The sequence below is a fragment of the Lacerta agilis genome, chromosome 8, assembly GCF_009819535.1.
Source record: "Lacerta agilis isolate rLacAgi1 chromosome 8, rLacAgi1.pri, whole genome shotgun sequence".
In the NCBI taxonomy this organism is placed as follows: domain Eukaryota; kingdom Metazoa; phylum Chordata; class Lepidosauria; order Squamata; family Lacertidae; genus Lacerta; species Lacerta agilis.
In genome coordinates this window covers 73902513-73927415 of record NC_046319.1, presented here as the reverse complement: position 1 = coordinate 73927415, position 24903 = coordinate 73902513, and the positions used below count along the sequence as shown (strand labels likewise).

Below are 24903 nucleotides of genomic sequence, written 5' to 3'. Positions count from 1 at the left end.
TTTTACAAAGGGAAAAGTTGACAGCTATGACAATAGCCGACAACTGCATTGGTCGTTCGGCTTCCGAAAAAGTTCGAAAACCAGAACACTTACTTCCGGGTTTGAGAACCAAGACGTTTGAGTACCAAGGTACCACTCTAAAGCATTGCAGGAAACACACAATCTTAAGAGGAGCCTTGCTAGATTCAGTCCATCGTTCTGTTCTCACAGCACTAAACTGTGGGAAGCCTGTAAAGCAGGTCACTGATGAATGTCCTCAAATCTGGGAGGGCTGCAGCCCCTTCACTGCAAAGACAAGACTGCAATGTATGAAGCTATTTAGTTTAGAAATGAGGTAAGGTGTGATTAGAGGCTCACAAGATTATTCATGGTGCAGAGAAAGTTAGATAGGGAGAGGTTTTCCCCTCCCTCTCTCATAGCAGTAGACCACTGGGGTCATCTCATGATGAGAAATGGTCCAGCCGAAATCCCTCTTCTCAGCTCACCACTATCCTCACCGTGGGTGCTGGTATTGGCAGTGGTGATCATTGGCACCCTGCGATTGAACTGCAGCAGAATCCCTCTCAAAAGATGGTGAAGAAAAGAGAAGACGTACATACCCAGTCTAAATTCATTTGGGGTGGGGAAGTAGGAAGAAAAATTGTGCCCCTTCCATATTTCAGGGGAAAGGCGATTTCCCGAGCCACATTCAAGATGTCAAGTTGTTTGTTTGTTTTTATGATTCTTGCTTTAATGCCTTTTAAAATGGTGATTAAAATAGGAAAAGGGTTTTCAGGCAAAACGCGATGCGGTTTGGTTGCTGAAGGTATTCTGCCAGGAGACTGAACTGATTAGTAAGTGCTCTAGTTGTGGGTAAAGATGGGGTTCTCCGTTCTCAGGGGAACATCATTAGAAATGGTTGTCACCTTCATTAAGATGCTGGTACCAAGGTCAGAGCAAATGGGAGAACCTAACTTGGAACAGGCACCGTTCAGAGGTAAAATGGAGGTACCTCTGGCAAGACCAGGATTTGAAGATAGGCTTCTGATGAGAGGTCTATCAAGACTTTGACAGCTCAGGGCTTGGAGAACTCCCCGGCTGCTGCTGCCACCATCATCATCATTTCAGGTTCTTGGAGCTGAGGCCTACTCTCCAGTTCTCATATTTCTTCCAAACAGAGAAAGTAGGCACGATCACTCTTGCAATTAAACTTATTTTGTCTAGTAGATGCTTTACCACTGATGGGGTGGTTTTTTCCTTCCTGTCGCAATTATAGGATTGTCAAGCTGGAAGGGACGGTCATTGAGTCCAACCTCCCGCAATGCAGGAATCTTTTGCCCAACTTGGGACTCAAACTCACAACCCTGAGGTTGAGAGTCTTATGCTCTACCAACTGAGCTACATATGTGGGTGAGAATTCAATGGAGGAGCTTTTGAGGTGGTTTGCACCAGCATGTGGAAGTCAATTCTACACATGGCCAAAGTACTGGTTCTTCCCACTGATGGGTTCTTAGGCTGTGTGTGTGTGTGTGTAGGAGACGCTCTCTGTCTTAGGGTTTTTATGTTGTAAACTGTCCTGTCATGCTCAGATGATGAGCACTATAGAAATTATTATTAAAAAAAAAAATACACTGCCTGCCTGTCGTCTCCAAAGGCAGAGGGTTTAGCCAGCCCCCTTAGGAAGGTCTGGAGTGGAAGATTTGCATGGATTCAGCAATACTTGGCATTTCTGTGGTGCTTCCAAGGGTACAAAGAGCTTCACATGCATCATCTGGCTGTAATTGTTTACAACAGCCCTTTCGGGTAGTCACTATAACTATGCCCCAAGTAAGGGGACTGAGGCTACGAGAAAATCCCTTGCCTAAGGCCACTTAGTGAATTAATTAGTGATTCAAACCGGGCACTTCCTGATTTACAGTTTAGCATCTTAGCCACTAGGCTACACCAGCTGCAGGAAAAACTAGGAGGTGGTATGCAGGACTTGGGGCGCTTTTGTGGGGATGAGATGGCGTGGCCTGCCGCACTTTCTTTACTGTCAAGAAGCACTAATAGGGATTCCCCGAAGAATTTATCCCCTTCCACAAGGCAAGGTGGCAGGGCTCGATCTGCACCCACGTTCAGCTAAGCTGCAGTTTACCAATTAAGGAGGCCACTTTTGCCACCCTATCTCAGCTCAGGAGATCTCGGTTAAGGACATCCTGAGCTGATAAAACAGGGGGGGAAATTGGCCAAAACAGATTGGCCCGGGCATTTTTGGGAGCCAAGCTCCTGCTCTTTTCTCCTAACCTTCTCTAAGTCTTCTGGGAAGCGTATGGTCCAAAGATGACTGGGGGAAGGGATCTCAGTAGCCCCTCTGGGATGGGAGTGTGACATGAGCTCTAACACCCTTCTGACCTGGGTTGGCTGTGATGGGAAATAATCCCACTTGAGACTACAGCTGCTAGAATCTGATATAATGGCCTGCTTTCCCTTGGGCACCACCCCCCTACAAATCCTCGCTGACAAAATCTGAAAGCTCTGCCCTTCTTCTCAGTTTTTGATGGAGCGTAAGAGCTCATGTACTCACTGTCCCAAGGCCCCAGTGGTAAGGGACAGCGTACAAGCAGAGGGGAGGAGAGGGAACAGGATCCTCTGTGGGGCAATACTACACCACACCTTCCCCCAGGACCCTGCTTTCCAGCGAAAGGGCTGCACAGGTTGCCTGTGTGCATTTGTAGGGGTGTTCTTTTGTGCTTCCCCGCTCCCCTGCTCCCAGCAGAGAACTTCCCTCACCTTCTTGTATTATCCAGGGGCTGATGGGAGTCGTAGTCCAAAATATCTGGAGGGCACCAGGTTGGCAAAGGCTGATTCAGGTAGCAGAGCCTTTAAAGGAGGGGAGAAGCTGCTTCAAAGGCAATGTCTTTAAGACAATCTCCGCTCTCCCAAAGGGAGCATGAGACTGCCTTAAAGCAGCTGCCTTTGCAAGTCTCCCTGCATTCTGCCCCCCCCCGCCCCCCGTTACACCTCCAACATTGGGGTTTAATGGGGAAACTTGCGAAGCCACACAGGGGATTTTGGCCAGTGGGTGATACAACAGTGATGCCAATACGACTGGCAGGTGGGCAGGCTTGATGTCAGGTTACAGCCAAATAGCCCACAGCTGCAGCTGTCTGACTGGGACGGCAGCCGAGAGCTGAGAGAGCAGGTTGTCATGGAAACAGCAGGAGATAAGACTGAGGGAAGAGCTCAGTCCAGGGCTAGTCCGTATCTCTCTGAAAGCAGTTTGTCAGAGCCTTTACCGGCTCCTCTTACCTCGGAGGAAAGCAGGATGGGTGGGGTGCAAGAGAAAAGGAAGTTGTCGTCGAAGAGGAGGCGGAAGAGGTTGGCGGAAGAGGTTGGTGTTCTCGCAAGGTTTTAAAGGGAAGAGGAACCACCCTGAAGTTTCAGATGAGTCATCAACAGAGTAGCCAGAGGTCGTGAGAGCAGGGAGCTCCACTCTAGAGGCTTGGTTGTTTTCTTTGTTTTCTTTAAATAAACTCAACTTCACTGAGTTAACATGTACGCGTCTTGCTGCTGCTACACTGGCCCACCTAATCAATTTTGGCCCAGCCAGCCAATCCTGATAAGGATCTGGCCTTCAGATCCAATGTCCTAAGGAACATTGTAAGATAGCAACAGGGTGGGGAGGAGAGAGAGAATCAGGTTTGAGTGTCTAGGAAACTTTTAGTTTTTGTCTCTCTAATGATGCAACTATAGAACCCAGTGTGACTTGCAGCAGAATACTGCTGGGGTATGTAAGTGGCCACATTTTCTGGGATGCTGGCACAAGCGTCATTTAGTCCACTGTTTCCCAACTGGGGGCTATATTCCCCCCTCCTGGGAGGGGTGTCCCAGCATATTCCAAGGGGGGCACTGGTGAAAATTATGTAAATAGCTGGCTATCTGTTTGGCCAATCACAAGCAGTTAAGGGGGCAGGCCACCAGGGGGCAGGCTAGCATTTCTTTTTGCCACGGGAGCTCACCCTGTCGGCAGGGATTCGAACCAACCTTCTGATCGGCAAGCCCTAGGCTCAGTGGTTTAGACCACAGCGCCACCTGCGTCCCATTCAGTGGGCCTTACTCCCAGGTAAAGGTGTGAGGGGCTATAGTGTTTTATCTAGGCAACCAGGGCTTCTTTGGATGACAAGATCTTTTTGCATCACGTCAGTGAGGACCACTTGCTTTTTAAAATTCTCCCATATATACAGCACTCCCTGTGCGCCTTTTGTAGATCCTCCAAGTGTCCCTATTTTCCAGGAACAGTCCCGGATTTACTGAAGTCGTCCCAGTTTCTGATTTGATCCCAAAATATCCTGCTTTTCCTTGACATCCCTGTTTTCATTGGAGCAATGGGGAGGGTACGGAGGTATCCAACCCTTGAGCCATCTGAAGGGAGCACTGTATAGCGAATATATTTTAATGCTTAATGTTCTATTATTTTTTATGTATGTTGGCAAACCAGTCAGATGGGCAGGGTATAAATAGTTAATTATTCTTAAGGAATAGGACGCCCCTATTGTCATCCAAGAAATGTTCGAGGGTATGCTTTTGGACTCTTATCTATAGGTTTCCCCCTCTGTGTCAAATAACCGGGGCCAAATAAGTGTTGTTTACTTTTTATAATACATGGAAGATGGATCTCCCTTGGGAGGTTCTGAACTCTCCTTCCTTGGAGGTTTCCAAGCAGAGGTTGGATGGTCATCTGTAATGGATGCTTATGGGGAGGGTTCTACGTTGCAGTGGGTTGCACTAGAAAGATGACCCTTGGGGTCCCTTCCAACTCTATGATTCATTATGTTCTTATCATCTTATGTAATTCTATTTTGTATAAATTATAAAAATTATAAATAAAACAAGTTCTATTTACAAACAAAACATTTAAATAGCTACCATTCAACCAGTAGGATGGGGTGGGGTCCACAGGAAGGTAACAAGGTTGGAATGGGGTCAGTTGGGAAAAGGTTGGGAAATACTGATCTAGTCCAACCCACTGCGACTCAATCATCTTTTGCCTAACATGGGGCTCAAACTCACAACTGAGATTAAATCTCATGCTGTGCCGACTGAGCTATCCCATCGGCAAAGGCTTGCTCAGACCAGGGACTAGGTTGGATTACAACTCTCATCATCTCTGCCCTTGCCCCAGGCTGATGGAAGTTGCATCTCAACTAGAGAGCAACAGGTCTCCCTGACCCTGTTACAGAGGGAAGTCTGTGACTTGCCAACTTGGAGGAAGACCAGAAGCTCGGGCCCTTCTGCAGCTCTGTGGTCTCATGGCCAAATCCTGGTGGCACTTCATGCATCTGAAGAAATGGGCTCAGCTCTCTACTCTGTGAAAGCTCATGCCATAATTTTTTTCTTGAAGGTGCTGATGTTTGTGTTATTCCTTGCCTCTGTTCTGCCTTAACACACTTAGGACCAATGTCAGCGGCTAGCATCCTTAGGCAGCTGACAGGGCCCACAGCTGTTCCTGCCTAATGGAATCAGGTGGGATAAAGGAAAAGGAGTAGAAGCCTCTGAAAAACTCAAATTACGACAGGCATACATCCAAGTTGTTTGCGCAAGACATAAGCTGTGGGATCTCCTCCCAGAAGCAGAGGAAGTGGGTGGGAGTTGTCAGTCTTCATGTTAAATACTGAATACAACTCTGCAGGATTTTGGTAATGATTTATAGGTCTAGAACAGTTTTGGAGTATGGAAAATACCAAACCAAACACTAACATGATTAAATTTGTTGACTAAAAAGGAGTGGGAGGGGAGGATCTGGGGCCTAAAGAGGGTGATACCAGGGGATAGTATGAAGGTTTGATTTTGAGGCTGCTAAGCATGTCTGGGTCTGGTCACCATATACACCACCTTGGAAATTCCATGCTAGAAGGCAAGATACAAATGCAAGAAAATCAAGAGAGATACCCCTGCTCAAAGTAAAAGGACAAAAAAAAAGATTGTTCTCAAGATTACAGATAGGTAATCCTTGACAGTGGGAAAATCTCCTGAGTTCCCTACTGTGAGCTGATTATTTGGGGAGTGTTCCCAAGAACTCCAGTTCCAGTTGAAACGCCGCCTTCAGCATTACATAAACAGCAGAAGGCAGAAAAACCTGGTGCGCTGGGCTATTGCCAGTTCAATTTCTTTGGCTGATGGCCCACATCTAGGGTAGATGGCCAAGGCATTTAGCAGAGAATCTTCAGTATCACTGTATTCTGCCTTCCCTGGTAGCATCCAGCCCCTTGGAATTTGGATAGCCAAGCCCGATAGCTGTACTTGCCTATTCTACATTAACAGATGATTTTTAATGTATCAAGATAGGAGCCTGTGGCCAGTATCTGGATCCTCTGTATTCTAGTCTGCATCGTCAAGCAGTAGCAATGGGTCAGTGCATCTTACAAGTTAACCAGAAGGCTGATGGTTGAAGCCCACCCAGGGATGGCTGTGGGCAGGATTCCTGCATTGCCCGGGGGGGGGGGGGAGTTGAACTAGATGGCCCTCTGGTTGCCTTTCAACTCTATGATTCTACGGCTTCTATGACCAGGTCCTCAGCAAGACTGACTCACCTAATATTTGTCAACTTGGCCAAAGATCACTAGGGTTATGCAGGGGCTCTTGGCTTCCTAAAGAGGATCCCCCTCCCATCATCTCTCACAACTTCTCACTAATAAAGAATGGAGGAAGTCACTCTGTAAATGTCCTTGCTCATCCTCCCCTTGCTCTTGGGATAGGCCCATCTGTTGTGTGGAAGGGTATAGGCCCTGCCCCCTTGCCAAACTAGTCACGTCAGTGACTCTTGGGTGGCCAGGAACTCCCTCTGGCAGCAGGCATACCAGCCTAACTGCCTTTCCTTGTTGGACAGGGAACAAGGTTTAATCACTACATCACCGATTGTAAGCCAGGACTCTTGTGTCTCAGCCTCTGATCCTGGTAAAACTGAAATATGAAGCCAAGCAGTTGCAAATACTATTCTTTATTGACATTTGCAAATACAATACATTAAGAATCATTTGTCAAAAAAGTCTTTTTATATAAAAAATACAACTTTTTAAATTACATGTTTCTGGCCTCTGGCCCTCCCACTGCAGTCAAGCAGTGTCCTCAGCTCAGAAATTTAACCAGAACGGGCCACACCACCTTTTTTTGAACCCTATTATTTATATTATGTACAAATAGCCACAGAACTGACAAGTTCCTCCCCAAAATGACTGAAGTTTCCACTTTTATAATCATTGGCTCTACTGCCACGGGACTTGGATGTATACTTAAGAATGGAAGCCCACCCCCAGGTTCAGATTTGAAGGGAAATAGGTTATTTCTCTTTTTCCAGGAAAGTTGGCAACATAGCATGCCCTGCTACTGGCCTTAAGAGGTGTACCTGCAACTCTGCAAAATGAGGATGCTCTTCACCTCTGCAAAAGAGGTCAAAAACACACGTACTGGTAGTGAGCATGATGCACATACCAACTTATTCCAAAAAGGTTTCAAAGCCCCTTTTTTGCTTCATCATCAGGACTAAATGGCTCTCCAAAAGCTGTCCCTTTCACTTCAAAATGAGGAATCCATGCTGAGTGGGTGCCTCTAGCCAAGCCCTACTTACACCTGAATGTCAATTAAGACCATTCCCAGTTGCTCTTTCAAAGCTTTAACCTATGCAAGAGCAGCTGTGGCACAATTCTAACTCCCTGAAGTCCCATCGCTGTCAAGATCCAGCCCTGCCCCGCGACGGGACAAAGGTTCCTTTGCTAAAAAGAAATTTCCTTCCTGAAGTCTACATCCAATTCAGGTAAGCCATGTGGTAATCGGGGAGTAAAAATGAAGTGCCCTGTGAGGAGAAGAAGAAAAAGATTAAGTGACAACCAGGATGGATGCAAACTCCATACGCATTTATCTGTTGTCATCCAGGCACCAGGAGGGCTGGTCCCCCCTCCACCCCCCAGAGATCCTTTGGGACTCTGTTAATTTGCTGACACCTGTGGGATTTATGCTGCTGATACTCTTCTATTTTGGTTATTTTTTCTGGTTCAAGGGCTTTAAGAAAACCAATCTCATCTTTCACATTTTTAATTTCTGCCAAAAACGTTTAAATAATATATATATATATGGAGGACCCAAGTCTTGCTGAAAAGGAGCAGCAATATCAGTGGTGGCAAGCCTGTGGCACTACAAATGTTGTTGGACTCCATCAGTCCCAGCCAGGATGGCCAATGGTCAGGGAGGAAGATGAGAGTTACAGTCCAGCAACATCTAGAGGGCCCCAGGCTTCCCACCTCGTCCTACACCAGTCAGTCAAAAGAGGACCTTAGTCAACATATTCTGGGAAACTGAACAAGTCACAAAATTAGGACAAAAGCATATTGTTGCAGTGTGATTCAGTATCACTTGTGAAAATAGTTCAACTGCAGAACATCTGAAATTGTCCTGGCAGAAAAATTGGCTTCTTAGTTAAAAGCAAACCTAAACTATTTGATTTTTATATATTGATTTTTACATTTCTGTGTGTGTGTGTGTGTGTGTGTGTGTATACAGTGGTACCTCTGGTTGCGCACTCAATTCGTTCCGGAGCGTGCACAACCTGGAGTATGACTGTATACACATACATACATTTTATGTTGTATGCAAATCAGGGACATTTCCCCAAAACTTCAGTATGATGAAGTATACAGAAAGAGTTTCCTACATACATGCTTACCTACAGATGAAGAAGAAAAATATGCTAAACACATTACCTTCTGTTAGTAATTACAGGATGTAACTATTTTGGTTTTGTAGTTTGGAAATATAACTGTTCAACTGCCTTGAGCTAGTCTCTTTCTTAAATTTATTGAAGCACTGGACATCTCATGTAATCCAACACCCAGACAAAAAGCCCCTAACGCCACTCGCAAAATTAATCTTCTGTGCTGAGCCAATGGAGCAAGATGACAGCTGGCAAGTAGGGGGAAATGCTAAGTTTTCAGAGAGTGTGAAGACAACAGATACTATTGCAAGCCAAAGTGGAGGGAACATACCTAAATTTCCTAGTAGCTAAAGTTACCAGGCCTGGGGAATAACATTTTCCAGTAACAGACGGCGACCCTCCTCATAATCATCTTCATCCACATTGACTAGCAGTCGGATAGCCTCCTGGCCCACGGCCTCTTTGAGAGAGTCTGTGATGAAAACTCCTTTCAGTGCCTCTAGCAGTGAGCCATTCATATAGTCGCTCCAGAAGGCATCAAGATAGGACAACTCTGAGAACTTGATGTCACAGATTATTGAGCCCAGGTCACGGGATTTGAGGATGGTGTTGGATTGCCCAAAGACATCAAACTGCCGCTCCAGATGGTTCTGCTTGTTTGACATCACATTCTGACGCAAGACAGGGTCATGCTCACAGTATTCTGCACGAACACGGAGCCGGATGTCTGAGCAAGACACACAGAACAGAGAGAGAGAGAGAGAGAGAGAGGGAGGGGAAAGGAAGAGAAAGAGCGGCATTAGAGCTGGAGGTCGCAAACAGAGCACGCAGACAAACAAACAGGTCATGCAACAGTATTCCAGGGTAGGGCTGTTCAACAGCCATGAGTAGGTGCTGAACATCAATACCAACCAAGCTGAAGATGCAGGCCACCTAAGACTCCTGAAGAGTTCAGGTTCCTTAAGATGGTCAGTCCCAGCAAGGGGTGTTCACTCTCGTTTTTGAAGTCTACCTTTGGCACAAAGTTACAGCTGAACTCCAATAATCAGTTACTAAAAACATCTCAATTCTCACCCCAGAAACATTTCTCTAGTATTTCCCCCCCCCCCCCACACACACACTAAATCCTTCCTGTTGAGCTATCTGCACCAATACTGAAAAGTCATCCACAACAGCAAATTCTTCAAAAGGCTTCCCACCATTTTCAATCCAAAATCTTAGAAATAATTTTTCCAAGTTAATATAGCTTGCTGTTATGTGACGGTATTATCAAACTGGACCACTGCTTTATTAAGCGCCATGAGCCATTCTTGACTTGGAAGGGAAACGACTTGGCGATCATGAACTAAAGCTAACTACCGACAGCCAGCAGGACTCTTTGCCAGGAAAAACTTAAAATTTGAGCTAATTAAGTTCCAGCCATCTTGTGAGTGACTTACTGCAACAGAGGTGTACTACCATGCTCTAGATGCCCCAGCAATTACTGAAGTTCAGCTGTAACTATGGACATTGGGCAGGTTTGTGTTTTGTTCAGTTGCCCAAAGCATTATCAGCATTGTAGCCAAAAATTTAAAAGGTTCAAGAGGGAGGGAGAAATGGAACAAATACAGAGTAGGATATGTTTTAAAAAATGAGGCAGGTGGTGTATTACATACGCTCAACAAGGCCGTCAGCTTTAATTTCTCTGTGTCTTGTGGTCATCACCTGTAGAAGCATTAACTCAAAGTGCAGTCACAGCCCTTTACCAGCAACTTTGTACGGCCTGGAGCCCACACCCACCCATACTAGTTAGCCACAAGGCAGCTTTTTGGTAGCTGGTTGCTGGTTTTCAACCAGCATGACAATTAGAACCCCTCTTTCCAGATGGGCAACAGCAGAGCTGTGCAACAAACTGAATTTGACAATTGTCCATGGCAGATTAGCCAGTAAATAGCACCATTCCAGTCCATGTAAGAAAGCCTAGAGCTTATACTAAGAGCAGTGCCATTTCCACCCCAAGATAAACAACGTACTGTAAAACTTGAGTAAGGAACAGAGATGCTCACAATTTCTCTTTACAGTGTACACCAGCAACTGCTTTGCCTTGATAGGGCAGCACATTAAGAGCTCGGCTGTACGACCCACTGGAAACCTTTCTCACATTCCAACCACAAGTTCCCACCCAATATGGTATATGCAGAGTAACTGAGAGGTTTCATTTTATTGGTACTGTACTCAGCTTCAGATACATAACTTTTGCATCCATGGTTTGGCATACGATTTCATCTAAATACCTATCCCACCCACTTTCCAATATAAACAGTTCTCTGAAGTAAGAATGATAGCAGCTGTCAGAGTTGGCATCAACATACTGGCACCTCTTGTGTCAGTTATGTCTCACTTAAGTGCCTGGAGGGCTCTTCCTCCCCCAGGACAGGATAAAAGCCTCAAACTATTGACCACGGGGGGGGGGGGACCCACAGCTTTTATTTCACAACAAGCAGGATGCACATCAACTGCAAGACTGTGGGGAGAGGGTTTCTGCACAACTCATTTGTACAAGGTGGTTAATTGTTCCATGGCCATGCTACGCCAGTAGTAATGCAAGCCCTGAGCAGCTGCATCTAATTAGACACTTGACCTATATAGGCAATAATGAAACCAACTGAGGCAGCACAAACAACATGGTAACCACCCAACCCTCCACTTTCAGGCCCCAGTCCCAGTGAAATAATCCCACTGTGGTTTCTGTTTGGAAGTATAGACAGCTTCAAAACATGCCACTGAGCCACATACTGCAGAGGCTTCTGCCAATATCTTTCCCCAAGTTTGAATCACAGTAACAAGAGTGAAGAAGCCTCTAAGTTAATTACCACTAAAGTAGGATGGTTTCAGAGATTGAGGCCTGTCACCTCATCATCCATGCAACACTTTTAGCGTGTGTTCAGCATTAGAATTAGAAAACTCAAAGTTATCAGTTTTCCAGAAAAGAACTGGGAACAGCATAGAGTACCAATTCAATTCAATTCAATATACTACATTTCCCCACCCACCTGACACACATATTTACAGGCCAGCAAAACCCATTACAGACAATGTTAACCGCGCAAAAATGCCTCCCACTGTGCAGAAGGCAACAAGTCCCAGAGTCCAAGGCAGTGTCCCTCACAGCTTGTTTAACAAGAGCGCTGCAGGGTCCAGATGCAGGTCGCTTCTAACATAGGAGAAGCGGTGAAGAGGCAGCTGAAATAATCATGAGGGCCACACTTAAGTTTTTGCTTTTTTTAGTTTGTCTGGGTATTTTTGCCAGTGTCTGGTACTTGGCCCGCTTGCCTGGGCCAATACTTATGCTTTTCCAGGGATGAATTTCAACTGTGGACCGAGAGAAACATGGTTCAAGACTTTTAGCACATGGCAACATCAAAAAATCATTCTGAGATTCAATATGGCAAAAGAACACAAAATGGTGTGAAAACCCTGGCCTCACTTCCTAGGTAAGTTGATAAAGAGCGACTGCTGCAGATACCAGACGCAACATGGGAATTCTCACTGCAAGGACACAGGGTACATATTCTTGCTTGTTCTTGACAACTACCAAATGGCACATGTATCAATGCAGGTTAACATTCATTGTGCTGACAGATTTATCATGAGAGAAATAACCAAGCAATGCAAGTGCATTTTGAAGTGAGAAGTGTGGAAGATTTTAAACTGTTAATTGTTAGCAGTTCATCCATCAATGACAAATGTTGATCAGCCAGAGGAAAAACTGTCCAAGAAAACTGATGGAAGCATCTGGAGGACAGGTAAAGTAGTTAAGGCAAGGGTAGGCAAACTAAGGCCCGGGGACACGAGTAGAATGTGTCCTTTTATTTAAAATGCATCTCTGGGCTATTTGTGGGGCCTGGCTGGTGTTTTTACATGAGTAGAATGAGTGCTTTTATTTAAATTGCATCTCTGTGTTATTTGTGGGGCATAGGAATTCGTTCATTCCCCCCCCCCCCAAAAAAATATAGTCCGGCCCCCCACAAAGTCTGAGGGACAGTGGACAGGCCCCCTGCTGAAAAAGTTTGCTGACCCCTGAGTTAAGGGAATGTTTATGCCCTAAGGAAAAAGGATTAACAGGAGCCCAGGATGATTCTATAACAACTCACAATGGCCTGATATCTGCAGCAGTAGCTATTAACATAACTAAGGGATCACGTGATATGGGAGCTATTTGCTTCTCTATCTAGTAGAGCAAAATCTTTAACTGACTGACACTTGAGACATCAGCTGATGACTGTCCCCAAAAGGCGGAGTCCTCATAGCTTTAATACCCCCCAGCCCTTTTACATCACTCTGCTGGAGGTTTGCAGCATAAGCCCCCTGCAGTGTCAGTTTTGAGTGGCTCTGTACACGATTACAATCCCAGGAGCTGCCAATGCAGCTCTGTCCCCACTGAACATGAGAATAGCCAACATGCCTTTACAAATTGGCTGTTTGAGAGGCTGGCATGCAGGGTGGGCTGCCTGTGGTTCCTCTGGAAATAGGTAACTCAGCACACATTTAAACACAGATTTGCTTTCACATAGAACTGGTGGAAATCTGGGTGCATGGATTCATTTACCTTTGCGAGACCATTCTGTGAGAGGAGTGCACAAGAGAGACAGAGTCTCTTTATCATCAACTTTTGCTTAGTAACCTGGAATTTAAATGGTGGATTGAGAAAGAATTGGCAGAAATCAAGCAGCAACAAAAAAAAGAGATCATTTGGGGGTTTGTTTGCTCTTTTTCAGTAACTAAGCTCTAGCTTCTGCAGGCTGAAATAGCTCAGGAGGTTGCAAACTGGAAAAGGAGATCAGTTTCAAACTCCCAAGCTTAGGTGTGCAATTCAGAAGGGTTATAAAATGCAGAGCTTATTTCAGAAGCAGCTGCCTGGAAAACAAGGGTCAAGCTCTGCCCCAGTGAAGCAAGGCAACATCATCAAGTATACAGGCAACAATCTAGTGTTGATTGAATGGAGCTTACAGTTTGATCCTTGCACCTACCCGGCAGAAGCCTTATAGCTGCACCTTGAAGTTGCAGTTTTGACACTCATTGTATTATTTTTGAACCTTCTTCGTTAGAACCCATTGCCTGTAAATTGGTCAGATGGTAAGACAAGTGTTTTTGTGCATTCGCTTTTGTTTCATTTGCATTGCACTGACACAAAGACAATAGCACATTGAGTTATGTAGGGATCTAAACCAGCCCCTAGCACACACCTGCTGAGTGAGAGCAGCTTCAAATGTTACGTGCAACACAATGCATTTCTGGGTAAGAAAACTGTAAACACTGTGTGTGTGTTGTCAAATACATGTTTCACAGTTTCCCTATACAGAACGTCTCTGCATATAGCAACACGTATCTGAAGCTCTAAGTTAGAAAAGGGTATATGCTGGTGTTAGAGATAGACATTCAACATTGAACTGGAAATCAAGCCAGAAATTTGGATATAATTCACTTAACTGAGTTTTAATATGAATTCAGAGGCGAGTCTGGGATTTAAGAAAAATCCAGTTTGATGGGTTGGTGTTACTGACCAAGTCAGGAGAATTAACCCCTTTCGAAAGTCAGATACAGAACCAGTGCGTAGTACAGTGTGCTATAAAATAAACATGCAAACTCAACAGATGCGTCTAACAGAAAGATGTACAACAAGGCTCTCCAGGAAATATTACAGCTATATATTACTGGTGAGCATGTACAATTTTGGAAACAGCTTAAGAATGTGGACAAGTCAATCATAAGCTTGAACACCTCTTAATACTATTCAGTGCTGAAGCTGTGGCACTCATGACTCCCTTGCTCAGGAATTGTACTTTCTGAAGATAACTAGCTTCATAATCCTCAAAATAGTTTTGTTATTCTTTAAGAAATTATGTACCACACATCAAAAATCTCCAGAACCTCATTGTTCTGAAGCATTCACTGAATTAATTGGAAATAGTTTCAACAAAAGTTGAATTTATTTTTAATTGGAGATGACTGAAGCAGAAAAATGGCAACTACCATGAATGAAACTACCTCACGTTATAGGGCATGATGTGTTTTGTTATTACAAAAAATAACATCAGAATAGCTAAACCAGTCTCTTTCCAAAACCAGCATATCACATGTAATGGTGTACTGACATTAACAGCCTCCACATCCCTCCCAGCAAATGGTGCCAAGGGTTTAGTAGTCTGAAGGCATCCTTTCCTCATTTATAAAGCTTTCTTTTTGGTCTTATGTTGCTCTCAGAGAATTCTGCCTGAAGGGCAGGGTATATAATTGAAGTAGTAAATAAATAGAGCTGGACCTTCTAGAGCACTATCAATGAAATAGGTACCGAACAGATCACCCTGGGAATTGAAGACAACGTAACAAGGAGTGGGTTAGAACCTTCCCACCCTCACCCCAAAGAGGGGGCCAAAGCTCCCATTCCCTCACTGCACTGGAATGAAGTCCTATCGCCAGATTTGTACAGAAATAGTGCAAGCCAAAACTCAAGTTCACTGACATAGAACAAAACTGACAGCACTGCAGCTCCATATATATATTTTCCTCCCCCAACCCTTTCCCCATTTGGCTCCAGCCAGAGAGCAGATGAATCACTGATCAGACCCTTAACAGAAACCAAGCTGCTAATGAGCATTTTAGAATGGTTTCATGGCATTATAAAAAATACTTTGTTCAAATCAAGGGCGTCCCCGGAAAAAAGCACATGCAAGGCTGACACCTACCACAGGTGACTTTCGTGGGAGTTTGAACCTCCTGCATTGGAGCATTAGTTGGTTTAGCTCCCCGCCGCCTGCGGGAAGTAGATTTTGACCGGCCTCTGCTTACTCGCTTCCTTTTGCTTGTATTGGAGCCTAGAGAGAAAAAGCCGGGCATAGGCAATTATTTACACCAAAGCCTGGCAAAGAAAGCTCAGATTCCACACAGCTACTGCTCCTACCCCCCCCCCCAATAATCTGATATCAAATGCAAACTATTTAAAAGGAATTGCTACCTTTCATCGGGGAGAAGTTATAAACTAGTAAAAATGTATCCACAATTGTAGCAGACAAGACATAAAACAGCTATTTAAAAACTGATGGCATTGTACATTAACTACTACACAAAAGGGATGAAACCATACACCCCCCCCCCCCCCGCAGGCTGTACAACTCACACACCTGTCTCCCACTGATCATTTCGAGGCTCTGCAGAGGCTGAATTGAGACAGTTGTCCATCTGCCGGTCAGATGAAAGGATAGATGGTCCATAGGTGTATCTCTCAGGAGAAACTATGTTTTTAAAAAAAATCAAAATCAAAATCTAGACACTATGTCAACTGGGAACAACAGTTCTAGAAGAAAGCAACATCAAACCTGACAAATCAGTTCATAAGTGCCTAGAATCAGAATATTCTGAGCTAAGCAATAGCAGATGTAATACCTTAAAAGAAACCCACCCTCAATCTTTCTATTGCTAAAATTCTGGCCAGAAAGCTGAGTTGGAAGCTAGGATTATGTCCATTCAAGAAAGAAATTTATTTCACTCAATTCAGTCAGGAAGTCAAAGTTAATGACACTGGATTGTATCCAATGTTAGTCTTTCTCAGAGTATATTCACTGAGATGAGTGACTTGGATCCACTAATTTCAACCGATCTATGCTCAGAAAACAGATAATACCCACTTGCTCTCTACTTTTCTGGCTCAGTACCTGTACGCTGCCTTTTCAGTGTGACATATGGCAGCAGATCATGCCTTGTCAGTACTCTCAGGAGCTGCAGAAGCTGCACGAAGTTGGTTTCATCACATTTGCCCCTCCTCTCTAGCTCCAGGAGCAGCTGTACACCATTTTTGGGCAGTTGCCTCTGAGCAGCAACTTCAAGACTACCATCAGTCTTGCCCAAGCTACATTGCCATTGATTTTTCCTCTTCCAGCTCTCCAGCACAGGTGATGTAGTCTCAGAACCACTCTCTTCTGCTGCTGCCACAGCCCAAAGGGCAGGATCCAATGGATGAGTCCAAGGCTGTGTCTCATCCAGAAGGAAAGAGAGTGCATCCATGTCATTCTCTGTAAGCTGGGAACCAATGACCTCAAACATTCGATGCAGGGAAATCATCCCATAGTACTCTAGACATTCTTCCTCCTCCCATATGTGGGCAAAGATTGGCCTTCTCATGTCAGCCATATGGAGACACTAACCCCAAGAGGGATTTACTGTTATGAGCTAGCAGAACAGAACAGATGTGCTGTGCTCTCAATACCACAGGAAAGAGACACGTTTTGACAGGCTGTGTAAGATTATAATATGCTATAAGAGAGCCGGGAAAATAGAGGTCTTGAGGAAGGATCCCAACACGGCTCCACAAATGCCTGTAAAAGGAGAAATGGGGATGATTAGGGCATACCACTTTGCCCCACCCTAAAAAGCTGCTTAAGAGGCAGAATACATACACACAGAATAACACAGATAAAACGTTTCTAATTCTGCCATGAGTCCCATCCAAAAGAGGGAACATGCGGCGTGGAAGGAGCAAAGATACAGGGGAGAAAATCCTCTCTCAAGGCCGCCCCCGTGGCTCCCTCCTCCAGAGGGTGCAGGGCCCAAAATGCGCCACAAGATGGCAGCAGCGGCAGCAGCCACAGGAAGCAGCAGTCTCCCCTCCCCCTTGTCACAAGGGCAAGCACAAACCAGCCAGAGGAGTGTGTGGACGAGCCCCGTGCCTGCGGCTCAGCCCCATCTTGGCGTGCGCAATGACCTGCCCTTCTCCATCCAAACACCCCTCCCCCCCGCTATCCCAACCAATCAAGGCTCCGCCCTCAATTTGCATAACAGTCCCTCTGAGAGCGGGGGTGGGGCTCCTCTGGGCGTGGTTTCTCCTCCCCTCCTCCCACCGATGTTGTTGTTTTTCTCTCTCCTGCTCACACCACCGCCGCAATTACGTGTCCTTTTACCTCTCCATGTTTTCGAGAGGGCATTTCTGGGACTCCCCCCCCCACTCGACACAGACGAGACACTCACCCCCCCCGCCTCCTTCAAGTATTTTTCCGCCCTCGTCGCCTCACAGCTGTTCCCTTTTCGACGCTCCTCTGCCTCCCTCGCCTTTTCTCTTGCCGGCCCCCCAAGCCCCGTTTCCAGGTTTACCTCAGGGGAAAACGGCTCCCTCAACCGTCGTCGTCCCCCCCAATTCCCCTCAAAGCCGCGCCACAGAACCCGCCTCGTTTCCTTTCACCTGTCGGCATTCCTATCCCAAACCCTTTTCCCTGCCCGTCCCCCAAAATAAAATAAATCCCACACACGAATAAATCCCTCACCGGGTCTTCCACCGCCGCTACAGCCGGACGCCGCCGCCGTTGCGATCTTTCTGGTAGCTTCGACACGACTACGCCTGCGCGAACCGAGCCTCAAGAGCAGGGAGGGTTCTCCCCCCCCACCTCACCTATTGCGCATGCGCCCGGGCTGTCCGGCGTCTTCCACTACCCCACCTGGCGTCGCAGGATCCTAGGCTGCGCACGCGCAGGCCCTGCCGCCAATCCGAATAACCGCCGGCGGCGGCGCGTGCGTCGCCCTCCCCCGGCTCACGCGGACAGCCCGCTGGTGTCCTCGTGACCCACGTGCGGGGGAGGAGCCTCCTCTGAGGGGGAATCTCAAAGGCGGCGGCGGCGGCGGCAAAAGCAACGGCAGACCTGGTAAATTCTTCTTGCTCGTAGCCGGCGCCGTTGTACGCCCCGCTGTTTGCGTCTCTTTGCGTGACGGCTTAATCCAGCTGATTGGGTGGTGTGATGTAGTAATTGAGAGCGGCTTTGCGCTATAAGCGCAGCGCAGCTCCCCCTCCTCGCCACCTCTTCCTCCCTCAGACATACAATGTTTACGTAAACGGGACGTGCGGTGTCAAGGAGACGGCGCTGATTACGTAAGCGAGGGAACAGGAGGATAGATACGTCGATGCGGCGGCCACAGGAGTTACGTAACATGCGTAGGGAGAAGAGGGAGGGGGCAGCAAAGCTCAGTACTGCCACCTCCTTCCTCGTGACTGGGCGGGCCTAGAGAGACGCCAATACGCTCCTCTTGCCTCCCTCCTGACTGCTGGCCCCACCTGAGGGCGGGCCGGTCTTGACGTCACCGAGCCGCTAGAGCCGAACCGCCCCCTTAGTATCGAGGCAGCTGATTGGCTCCCCAGCGGTTGTGGGGGAGTCAATGAGAGGGCGCGGTGCAGCCTAGGCCAAGCCGGGCCTGTGTGAGGAGACTGAAAGAGAGAGAGAGAGGCTGAGAGCAGGCAAGAGGGCGGGCGAGGAAGCAGCGGTGGCAGGAGTGGGCCAGGCCCACGGGCCGGGTGAGTGTGGCGTTCCTCCCACCACCCGAGCCCCCCGCCCCCTCTCCCTCCTGGCGGCATTGCAGTGAATTCCGCACAGATCTGTGGGGCCAGAGGCCCCTCCCGCATACCAGCAATACCCCACAGGGCCACCCCTTCACCCCTTTAAATGGCCATAGCAGTGGCACTGAAAAGAGGCGAACAAGGAGCTCCTGAAGGGTTGTGTGTAAAACTCAGCATCGCCTGGGGTTGACACCAGTTTTTTTCCATTCCTGGTATGATCTCTCTTCTTTGCTGTTTAGGTACTTCTGCATACCGCAGCAGACGTCTCCCTGCTCTATTCTTCTTTTTGTACATCCATTATAGGAACTCTCATGGTGCTATGCATGACTTTCTCCCTTTATCCTCCCAGCAACCCTGCGAGGCATTAAAATAATACACCTTATCAAAATACCCACCATTATTTACTACAGACACTCCTAATCTTCTATCTACTTTTCCTGTTATTCCCTTATCTTTCTCAAGACATGATGGTGCCTTCCAAAAATTAATATTCCTTTCCTCTTTTTATTTATTTTTTTAGGCTGAAACAACTATCCATTTATACACAGTGTTCAAACACTGCTTTCCTCTTTTCTTTTATAATCTGTCATGGTCCTTTAACTCACCTTGGTTTTTCTCTCCACCTTGCAGGCGAAAGCTTGCAGTTACCATGGAAGAGGAACTGCCTCCCTCTTTGTTCTTCCAGCATCAGTACATGTGCTCAGAGTGTGGACTCCTCTACAATACTTTGGAGGAGGTGCTGATCCACCACCAGAGCCATCTAGGTGAGCCCTATGAGCCTGAAGCTGCTGCCACTGTTGTAGACACAGGGCCCCAGCAGGACAACCGCTACCAGTGCCTGGAGTGTGGCTGTGTCCTGTGGTCACCTGACGAACTGCTAGCCCACCAGGAAGTACACCCCAGGGAGGTGCCAACCCGGCCTCAACCTCCGCCAGCTACCAGTGGACAGATCCGCTACCAATGCAATGAGTGTAATGAACTCTTTCCTTCTACCAGCCTATGGCTAGCACATCGCCAAACACACCAGAAACAAGAGGCTTCACCTGAGCCCCCCTTGTCAGCCCCACCAACCTCCCAGCCAGCTCCCTTGCCTCCTCTCCAATCATCTGTTCCACCACCTTCCGAGCCAGCCTCCCCACCACCCTCTCAGGCATCACTTCCATCACCTCCTCAGCCAACTCCACTCATGCATCCCTATGAGTGCTCTGAGTGTTCTTGCCTCTTTCCAACTCCTGAGGAGCTGCTGGATCACCAGGGTGAACACTTTACTGAGATTGAGAAAGAGAGCAGTGAGCCATCTGAAACAGCAGCTCAGGAGATTTGCAGTCAACGTGTGTCCCCGTTGCCATGCCCTGAAGAACCCCCTGCTGTGCCTCCACCTGCTCAGGCCTTCTGTTGCAGTGAGTGTAAGCAGGCCTTTGGGACAGTGGAGGCGCTGCGGAGGCACCAGCAGGAGCACATGGGGAGCAGTGAAGAGTTTCTTTGTGGCGAGTGCCAGCGTGGTTTCACAACAGCCAAGCGGCTGTTGGCTCACCAGCGAGTGCACGTGGATGGCACGTACGAATGTCCCAACTGCAACAAGATATTCAAAAAGGCAGCATCCCTTGAGCAGCACATGCGCATCCACAAAGGTGAGGCACTCTACCTCTGTGTTGACTGTGGGCTTGGCTTCTCTACTGAGATGACTTTGATAATGCACCGCAAGAGCCATACAGCCAATCCCCTGCACCGCTGCCACTGTGGCAAGACTTTCAGCAACATGACCAAGTTCCTTTACCATCGGCGCACACACGCTGGCAAGAGCGGCATTCCACCCACTCGTGGGGCCGGGGATCAGGCACCCAGCCAACCTCCTGAACCAGCACCCAGCGACAGAGAATCAACTGTAAATGGCTCAGCTTCCCCTGCCGTCACTGCCTCCTCCCTGCCAGGGACATCAGTAGAAGTGCCCAGTGCTGGGTTTCTTTGCCCTCAGTGTGGAAAGGCATTCTCCACCCACATCCGGATGGTGCGGCACAAGCGAGTGGTGCACGTTCTGGAGCGCAAACACAAATGCCCCACCTGTGGCAAAAAGTTCAAGAAGCTGGTACATGTGCGGAACCACATGCGGACACACACTGGTGAAAGGCCGTTTCAGTGCTCTGAGTGTGGCAAGACCTTTGTCTCCCAGGCAAACTTGGCACGGCACCACGTGACGCACACTGGAGAGCGCCCCTACCAGTGCCAGGTGTGTGATAAGCGCTTCACCCAGTCCTCTAATCTTCGCCAGCACCGCCTCTTGCACATGGCGCCTAACGGAGAGGGACCTCACTCCTGTGAAGACTGTGGAGTAGCTTTCTCCCGAGCCCATCAACTGGCTCTGCACCGGACCGTGCATACGGGGTGTTTGCCCTTTCCTTGCCTAGACTGTGATAAATCCTTCCCACGCCGTCGCCTCCTGGAATTGCACCGGCTCAGCCATTCTGGGCATGAGCCTCACCGTTGCCCGGATTGTGGGGCTCTCTTTGTTACAGCTTCCAAGTTGCAGGAGCACCGCTGCGCTAGGCGCCGCGACCAGGCGACTCTGCAGTCCTTCCTCTGCATGTCTTGTGGCAAGTACATGGGCTCTTTGGCCAAGCTGGCGCTACACCAGCTGGGACATTCGGGCCAGCGTCCTTACCCTTGCCCACTCTGTGGGAAAGCCTTCACCACCCCCAGCGGGCTGAGCCGGCACCAACAGCGCCACGCTGGCCTGCGCCCCCACAAGTGCTCTGTTTGTGCCAAGACTTTTGTAGCAGCCTCTGGGCTTCAGCTGCACCAGCGTATCCACACAGGGGAACGCCCTTTCCCCTGCCCCGAGTGCGGCAAGGCGTTCCGGCAGGCTACCCACCTGCGGGAGCACCGGCGCCTTCACACCGGTGAGCGCCCCTATCGCTGCCCAGACTGCGGCAAGTCTTTTGTGCAGTCCATGCACCTTGCTGAGCACCGACGCATCCACACCGGGGAGCGCCCCCACCCCTGCCCAATTTGCCCCAAGACCTTCAAGACTCTTTCCAACCTGCGAAGTCACCGCAAGACTCACACTGAACTGGCTTCTAGCCAGGAGGCGCTCCAGTCTACAGGGTCTCTCGTGGCTACTGGCCAGCCCACCCAGATTATCATGTGCACTGAGTTTGGGGAGGCTATTGCTATCATTGAAAGCACTGAGCACCTCCCCTTGGTAGAAACTATAGAGATCTACCAGACGACACTAGAAGGCAACATTTAGGTGACTGCCTTTGTACAGGGACTGAGCACACAGTCTCTTCTTTACTCAAGGGCTCTATGCAGGTCAGCAGGAGGGAGAGTACAGCTCCCTTTCCTCCATGCATCAGTTTAGCATGGTCTGCTGGTGACAGAGCCTGCAGACCAATCTCAGTGCCCTGATGCAGTCTGTTCAGTTTTGGGGTGGGACCTAGCTCGTAGCCTCACCTGGAGGTTTCTTGAGGCAATGCGATTTTTGTGTGCAGCGGGCAGTGCTGTAGAATGGCGTCAGACTGCTTGTCTCTGCCACAACTTACGTGTTTATTGTAAATTAAAGCAAAAAGTTCTGTTGTACTGTTAAATTATTCCTGTTGTGTCTCTGATTATGAGACTCTAGGAATGTGCCTGTCTGCTGCTAGCTTGTCTGTAAAGTTCAACTCTCTAGTACTGTTCACCCACTCCCAGGAAATAGATGGCATCATTTCCTGTTGCTCAGAGAGCAATGAAAGCAAAGCCTTTGCTTTTCATGATGAGGTACTGTTGCCTGATTTTGATAGTGGGAAAATACCTCTTTGATAATTTTACAGAAAGAAGGGTTGACACATGCAGCTCCTCTCACCAGATGAGCCTTGTTTGTTAAAACTATCCCTTCTGTGCAACAGGTTGACATACAGGGTCTCTGTTTCATTTTAAAGATGTAACTCTTGCTGAAGGTCTAGTCCAGTTTAATTTTAATTTTTTTCTTAAATAAAAGTGAGAGAATGGGACCAGTATCTTGTTTAGGTGACTTGGGGTATCTCGATCAATTTGAATTTGTCTTTTTTTAATTCCAACTACTGATAGGAATCCTGGATTTTAGTTGCTTCTAAGATGTTTTTCAGGGCAGAAGATAGCAGCATAGGGGGAAAGGAAGCTGTTGCATTTGTAGCCCTAAACATTTGCCAGGAAACTCTGCTGAGTGGGTTATATTGGGTCTTTCTAGGAACAGCCATTTACATCACTACTGTGAAAGGGCAGATCTACAGACTGGTTCCTTCAGCTATGTTTTACAGTGTTTTTATCTGTGTACAGGAAGGGTAAGACTAGTTAAGGATAATTCATTTCTCTTCCAGAAATGCATGACAATACTTCCAGTATTTGTAACATTACTAGAACAAACATGCATGGGAGACTGACCTCTGCTACAAAAGTTGAGTGCATCACTATTTCAGTTAATGGCAAACACGTCTGAAATACAGCAGCAAAACCTGTGGTATTTTTAGAGGAAAACCAGTCCAATTGCAGTAACTGTAATCAAGTTACGCAGCTGCTTTTTGGCTAGTGCAGAGCCCCATGTGTTATGTACACTGTACAGAGAGGTTCATGTTTAACCTTAGCTGGTAAATATTCAGATGGAGAGTTCTTAAAATTAGCTGCAGCCGCAGGATAGACTTTGAAAGGTGTTTAGCCACTTGCAGTTAAGGGAGCGAAGGAGGAGAGTCATAAGGCTACTTTGGAAAGTAAGTATTGGTTCATGCTTGCATTATTATAAGTCACAGGGCACACACTATAGAGCCACCCTTCCACTGTCTCATTTACTGCAGAGTGGAACATACCCAGGGCCTTTTGGCTTAATTTTTGTGCTGGGACCTCAGATCAGGGACGGAACCTGTGGCCCTCCAGATGTTCTTTGGCTCCATCGCCTATCAGCCCCAGCCATTCTGGCCAGTGTTCAGGGATGGTAGTTTTAGTTCAACATCTGGAGGGACACTGGTTCCTTATCACTGCAATCTGTTCTCATCCCTTCCTTGTTGCAGTGCTGTAGCCTTCTTGTGCCTCTGGGCCCCTAGATATCACAGGCAACATACATCTTAAAACATGCACAGATTTTCAACTCCACAGAGGCTAGTGGTATCCCCAACAGCGAGCTGAGGGGGGGGGGTGTTCTTTACATTTAAGTTTACAGGTGGTGAAAAATGCATGCTTGCCAACACATTATTGTCTACACTTCAGCTTATCCCATGCTTTTGAGGTACAGGTCCGAGCGATCTTCTATTTGCCCTGCCACTTTCCCTGGGAAAACCTGCTATTTAGTGCTGAATTGGAGCAAACATCCATCAGTGGAAAACCCAATTGAATTTTGTTCCGTTTCAGTGGTAAAGGTCAATTTCCCCAGGGGAAAGCCATAGTCTGAATGAGCCCTATGTGAAATGTAATCCTTAGGCATCAGGACACTTGGTTTGGGCATGTGGACATGTTAAGACAGGAAAACATATAGAGCTCATATTAGTCATATTTTAAAATGTTATTTCAAACTCAGAGCCAAGTTTTCAAAATCTAGATAGTTAACATTTTAATCGGCTCAGGAACACACAGCTAGCAGGCTGCAAAGATTCATGCTAACAAAACTGAATATTAACTAGTTACATTGAGGTACCACCTTGTGAAACTGATGCAGGACTAAATAAAGGCCTTTTCTCCACTATTTAATATCTATTTGTTGGTGTGAGGCCACAGTTCTTTATAGCATGTACACGTTTTATGTGAATGTAGCATCTAGGCACTGGTGTTACTGCAGACAAATCTATACTACTTTGAAGGGTGGCAGTTTTTCCTACTTCACCCTCTTGCCCCACAAGTGTCATACAGAATCCAGGAAATCCAGCACTGCCACTTGCAGCTG

At 47.2% G+C, this 24903-nt stretch overlaps 2 protein-coding genes across 5 annotated transcripts; one reads left to right on the top strand and one right to left on the bottom strand.

Moving 5' to 3' along the window:
- Window positions 1-7013: 7013 nt before the first annotated feature.
- DEDD2 (death effector domain containing 2) lies at window positions 7014-18044 on the bottom strand. The gene is made up of 6 exons (XM_033158301.1): window positions 17959-18044; window positions 16357-17016; window positions 15826-15936; window positions 15391-15519; window positions 8997-9392; window positions 7014-7810 (listed from the first exon to the last, which is right to left on the bottom strand). The coding sequence occupies exons 2-5, from the start codon at window positions 16829-16831 to the stop codon at window positions 9019-9021; spliced, it is 1089 nt and encodes a 362-aa protein (XP_033014192.1). The 5' UTR covers window positions 16832-17016; window positions 17959-18044; the 3' UTR covers window positions 7014-7810; window positions 8997-9018.
- Window positions 18045-18490: 446 nt separating this feature from the next.
- On the top strand, window positions 18491-22606 carry LOC117051699 (zinc finger protein 574-like). 4 transcript variants are annotated; one of them, XM_033158299.1, is made up of 2 exons: window positions 18491-18557; window positions 19650-22606. In XM_033158299.1, the coding sequence occupies exon 2, from the start codon at window positions 19669-19671 to the stop codon at window positions 22264-22266; it is 2598 nt and encodes an 865-aa protein (XP_033014190.1). In that variant the 5' UTR covers window positions 18491-18557; window positions 19650-19668; the 3' UTR covers window positions 22267-22606. The 4 variants fall into 4 exon arrangements, with proteins under 4 accessions (XP_033014190.1, XP_033014189.1, XP_033014188.1 ...); XM_033158298.1 differs by lacking the exon at window positions 18491-18557 and adding an exon at window positions 18775-19231; XM_033158297.1 differs by lacking the exon at window positions 18491-18557 and adding an exon at window positions 18775-19258.
- Window positions 22607-24903: the final 2297 nt, after the last annotated feature.

Bases quoted from the DNA above. Each gene is read 5' to 3' on its own strand.
- DEDD2 (XM_033158301.1), bottom strand. From the start codon at position 16,831: ATGGCTGACATGAGAAGGCCAATCTTTGCCCACATATGGGAGGAGGAA. The intron at 15,937-16,356 runs GTACTGAGCCAG...TTAAAAACATAG, and splicing joins ACTGAAAAGGCAGCGTACAG to TTTCTCCTGAGAGATACACC. The intron at 9,393-15,390 runs GTAGGTGTCAGC...TGTCTTGCTCAG, and splicing joins TCCCACGAAAGTCACCTGTG to ACATCCGGCTCCGTGTTCGT.
- LOC117051699 (XM_033158299.1), top strand. From the start codon at position 19,669: ATGGAAGAGGAACTGCCTCCCTCTTTGTTCTTCCAGCATCAGTACATG.